The sequence below is a fragment of the Tympanuchus pallidicinctus genome, unplaced genomic scaffold, assembly GCF_026119805.1.
Source record: "Tympanuchus pallidicinctus isolate F22 unplaced genomic scaffold, pur_lepc_1.0 scaffold1, whole genome shotgun sequence".
Classification (NCBI taxonomy): Eukaryota; Metazoa; Chordata; class Aves; order Galliformes; family Phasianidae; genus Tympanuchus; species Tympanuchus pallidicinctus.
The window spans coordinates 3,495,777-3,501,129 of record NW_026294618.1 but is presented as its reverse complement, the minus strand read 5'-3'; the positions used below and the strand labels follow the sequence as shown (position 1 = coordinate 3,501,129).

Sequence of the window (5,353 nt, the reverse complement as noted above, 5' to 3'; positions counted from 1 at the left end):
TGAGTCCCTCGGCCCCTCCTCATTTTGCTGACCCAACCAAGCCCTTGGTGGTGGTGTGGCCCACGCATGGGTCCATGCCCCATTAGGCACTGGAGCACCTTCAGAGAACCTTTGGAGTACTTGATAGCAAAACTCCTGGTTCGCTTTCCTCCTGAGGAATCCAGTTTGTGTGCATGTAAACCTCTCTGAAAACTGAACCAGAATGAAGTTGCAGAAGACTATCGGGGTTCAGTTAGAAACTGTGGGAACACAATTTGAACCTTCACTGTGGCTACTTGACCAGAAATGTTGGTGTTCACTGTAGACAAAAAGGCAAGGCAGTTGTTAGGAGCTGGGGGGGAAAAAAGCTGAAAACAAAAGAATAAACACAACTGGGCACTGTGCAAATTCAAGCTGCCTTTTTGTACCCTCAACCTGAGGGTACAGAGGCAGCTTCTGGCTCTGTATGTTCCTGAACTGGTGCATTTTCCATTAGTTGAAAGGCCACAGGGGGACACAGCCAGCATGAATTCACTGCTTCTGTGCGTTCTGTGTTCTTTACCAAAGCATTCTTACTGGATGCTAAGATGGACTGGGCACTAAGCCAGTGGGTTGGCGGTTGGTCTAAATGATCTTAGTGGCCTTTTCAAGCCTTAATAATTCTCTGATTCTATGAATCTAACGGTCTTTCATTTTAATTTCCTGTGTCCACTCTGTGTTCTTCTATTCCGTATTTACTGAACAGAAAATAAACGGACTGGGAGAGCAGAGAGGCACACAGTGCAATGTGCACATTGCAATGGATTAAATTGCTCCTGCCCAGAAACAGTTCAACATATGTCCCAATATGTTGGACCCAGACCACGGTGGCTTAACGTACCTTACATAAACTGGTGTGTCACAAGAGGTATTGCATGAGGAACCTGGGATTTTCCAGCAGAAAATCTTTGTAGGTTCAGAGACCGGCACTGCTTTTTGACTGGGAAGTGAGAAGAAACTTCATTCTGGTTGGGTTAGAAGTCACCAAAAAGATGGGTCACTTTTTGATTGGCTTGATGGGTACCTACTGGAAAGAGAAAGCAAGAATCACTACCCACAGCAAACGTTATAAAAAAGGCTCTCAGTCTCACAGCCAAAGCCCTCTGGAGGGAATAGACCAAGAGGTGTTCTTGTTTGGCTTCTGGGCACAGCTAATATCTGGTAACTTCTCAGTTCTTTTCAGTCTTTCTTTTAATGTCTTCTGTGTTTTTGGAAAAATATATATATATATATATGTGTGCATATGTGTGTGTGTGCTCAGCATTATTAATCTGAATTTGTAGGCTTCTAAAACAAATTGGATGTAAGTTGATCAGCGTTACAAAGGTTGAATAAGTAGTTCAAATATGTGCTAGTATCTCTGTAGGCTTTGAGAAAGCAGGCTTTGATAAAGGTACCCCACTTGTGAATTCCAAGGAGAAAAATGGGGTGAGGTCAGGCTGAAAAGCTGCTGGTCTCTTGGAAACCAAAATATACTTGGTATCAATACAAGAAGGCCATTTCATTTTCAGAATTAGGTTCACTTTGCTTACTTATTTCTCCTGGTATTTCCAAATATAGAGATTTTTGCTCCAACTTCTGATGCCAATTTCTAATCTGCTTCGGGCTGCTCCTTACCATTCCTTTTGCAAAAATGCAACATTTCATTGCAACCTCATTTCCCCGCAGTGCTTAAGAGAAAACAATTCAGAAGATTGGAAGATTGGTGGATCAGAAGATCCCCCAGCACCAGAATGGGTGATATCTCCCTTCTATCCATAAGCCCAGCTAAGACATCGTATCCCACTTTTCTTACACTAGTTGCTTTAGTCATTGACTCTTTCAGTGACTTCATTACAGGATTGCTTTTTAAATGTCTCTTGTCAGCTGGGAACAGGTTGGTTTGTTTTTGGAATTTGGAGTTTCCATTCCTGTGTGATCATCTGTAGATGAAAGCTGAAGATTTTGAGCAAATTGCTTTTGATAAGTTTCAAGGTTGCAAAATGAACACGCATTTCCGTCGTTTATGAGCTCAGATGTAGAGCCACCTCATTGTGTTCAGTGGGGTTTATTTATTAGATAAAACATTTAACCAGGCATAAGGTGATGGTTGCATTTTGGTCAAGGAGTATCAGCAAAGTGTGGCAGGAAATCTGAATTAAAACAGTTTAATAAACCTAAATCCTGAGATATGTGTTTATATCCCATGCTGCTCCTTGCTTTCTTTTCCCCAGAAATGCCCACAGAGCATCCATGAGGTCACAGAGGTATTTCTGAATTTGAAGAAAATGTAATACAAATGCCATTCCATCTGTACAGAACAGAGGACTGTAGATTCCAGGGACTGCCTGTCACATACATCTCTTCTTTCTTTTCCCTGTAGCAGCTCGGCAGATCCGCAGCCATGAGGATTCTTTACCTGCTTTTCTCTCTCCTCTTCCTGGCACTCCAGGTTTCTCCAGGTAAGATGAAAGAGGAGCTAAAGGGTGGCAGTGCTACCATGGGGGTGCTTATCCCCCTGGATATGTGGGGGGAGGATAACAACTGGCTTATGGGGAAGGGTTTCCTTCGTGAGCTCACCTTTCAGCACAGCCAAACCTGCACTGCAGTCCTTGAGGCAGCGGAGTGAGTGGGGTTGCATTCACCTTGCCTTGCAGAATCAGAGGGTAGGAACTTTGTTGCTGTTGTTGCAGGGTTGTCTTCACCCAAGAGGGACATGTTGTTCTGTAAAAGAGGGTCCTGCCACTTTGGAAGGTGTCCCAGCCATCTAATCAAAGTTGGAAGATGCTTTGGGTTCCGTTCCTGCTGCAAATGGTGAGTTTGGCATTCACTGATGTTCATCCATCACACGAGTAGACAAATACATTTTGCCCGAGATGCTGCTGAATGTTGTCTGGATTTATGAAAGAAGCAATATATTATGAGGGCAGCCTGGTGTAAGCTGCTAGCAGAGCTTTACAGTTGTCTTTCTGCTGAGATGTGCACCACAATGTGTCCAGACACAAAGGGTAAAGTATGGCCATAGTCCCAGCTCTTTGACCCCTTACAGCTCCTCTGCCAGAGCAAAATATCAGGGTTTCACCTTTTCAGAACTGGGCTGTTATGGTGCATGGGGAGCAATAGGGTTGCACTGCAGGATGAACACAGATCCGAGTGCAGTCGAGCGTGGGCAAGAAGCGAAACTTCTTCAAAAGAAAATCTAATATCATTTGGATTGAATGCACTCAGCCCAAGACCAGGGGATACCAATTCAGTTCCCTGCTTTTCCTAAAGCAATAGCAGAGCACTCCTCCCAGTCAGATAGGACTGCACAAGGCTGTCCCAGTCCGGGTTGCACGATACATTAGATATTTTGGAATGTTTAGAACAAGAAGACATGCATGGATTGACAGTGAGTAGGGAAGGAATATAAATACAAAAATAATCTGATCGTTTTTTTTCTCTTTGTGCAGGCCATGGGATGCATAAAAACTTCATGAGTCCATTCAAGAGCTTTGGAAATTTCTTCCAGGAACTTGCTTTGAATCCCCTTCGTGCTACAGCAGAACCTCAGCATCAAGAAAACCCCTCGCATGTTTAATGCAATGTGTTTTGTGTTATAGAGTAAATACAAATATCTTCTGTACTGCCTTTCTTCCTCTTGAATAAATTGTTGTTGCATAGCATCTATACTGGTGTCAGTTGTGTATTGGGGTATTAGGAAACATTTCTTCTCCTAAAGAGCAGTGATGCAGTGGCACAGCTCTGGGGCTGTCCAGTGTTAGAGCAGTAATTGGTACAGCTTGGACCTGCTGGAAATAGGGGTGATCAAGGCTAAGGAGCAGCCTGAAGATGGAGCTGCCATCCCATGTGGAGGGGAACCACAGGGAAGTTGGGGCAGGTGTGGTGGCAAGGACTATCATGCCAAATTGAGGCAGCACGGAATTTAATATAGCCCTTAAATAGGATAAAAGTTGACCTTCACTTAGACCTCCTTCCCTTCTTAAACATCCCTAGAGCTTTCCCATAAGGACTGGTGTCACAGGAGATGGGATTTCTTTGACTCCAGAGGGGATACTCAGCTGGAAGCCAATGCAGGCATCAGCCCCAGGGCTGTGGGAAGGGCTACACACCCAGCTGGGAAGTCAAAGGAGGGGAAGTCAGAGAAAGAGGACCAAAGTGACTTATTTAATAGGATATTCAATAACAAACTGCTGAGATACCTGCACTAATGGATGTACACACATGCATTTAATTATACAGAGCTGAGGGCTGCATTTGCTGAAAGGTTGAAGCCATTGCCTAATGGTGGAGAATCCCAGCATGCAATCCCAATTAGTCTAGACAGGCAAAGAGGTAAAGACATCCTGCTTTAATTCCTGCTGGACTGCATGTGTCCAGGTCAAGGTACATGGGTCTCATTGGAGATCTCACCTTAAAAAGGAGCTGGAAAGGCAAACCGGTGGAACTATTCCTTTCCAAGAACTACACAGGTCTCCTTGTGGGATAAGGCCCCTCCATCAAGGCTGGGAAAAGGGTGGGTGCTGTGGAACTGGCTGTTTACAAGGGTGGTTAGTGATAGGACAAGGGGGAATGGTTTTAAACTGAGACAGGGGAGGTTTAGGTCGGATATGAGGAGGAAGTTTTTCCCCCAGAGGGTGGTGAGGCACTGGAACAGGTTGCCCAAGGAGGCTGTGGATGCCCCATCCCTGCAGGCATTCAAGGCCAGGCTGGATGTGGCTCTGGGCAGCCTGGGCTGCTGGTTGGTGACCTGCACACAGCAGGGGGTTGGGACTGGATGAGCATTGTGGGCCTTTGCAACCAGGCCATTCTGTTATTATGTGACTGTCAGCTGATGAGGGAGGTGGAAGACTCATCACACTGTGTGGTGGTACCTCCAGGATGGATCGAACGGGCAGCACTGGCCTTGCTGCACCAGTGCTGATGGGGAAGAGCATCCCTGGGCACCCACTGGCAAAAGGACAACACTCACACTTCCCAGCAGCTGCAATGCCAAACTGCACGCCTTTATTCAGAAGGGAAAAGCAGCACCTGGGCAAATAACTGCAGGCCCACGCTGGGATGTCTTCAGCTTCCACTGCCACGGTCACACCATGGGAGACTGCAGAGGTGGGAAGGGGAGAGGTCAGTGGGGGATGTTGCCAGAAGTGAGAAGCGAGAGCAGCGTCCTGCTTGGGAAGTCCGGCTCTTCAGCCCCATATACTGCAGAAAGAAAACATGCTGTGAAATCATCCCTTTCTATTCTCCTTCTTTTTCTGTCTCTCAGTGTGTATCCCTTCTCCTGGGTAACAAGGACACATTGACACTAATCACAATGCAGGTAATAATCATCCTCCATTGCAGACAGCTTGGTTTC

The 5,353-nt window shown here is 45.8% G+C and overlaps 1 protein-coding gene across 1 annotated transcript; it reads left to right on the top strand.

Annotated features, from left to right (window-relative positions):
- The first annotated feature begins 1,064 nt into the window (after positions 1 to 1,064).
- On the top strand, positions 1,065 to 3,666 carry LOC128085943 (antimicrobial peptide THP2-like). The gene is given in 4 exon segments (XM_052693975.1): positions 1,065 to 1,179; positions 2,381 to 2,459; positions 2,691 to 2,815; positions 3,450 to 3,666. Coding segments are annotated over 3 exon segments (255 nt in total). The 5' UTR covers positions 1,065 to 1,179; positions 2,381 to 2,401; the 3' UTR covers positions 3,522 to 3,666.
- Positions 3,667 to 5,353: the final 1,687 nt, after the last annotated feature.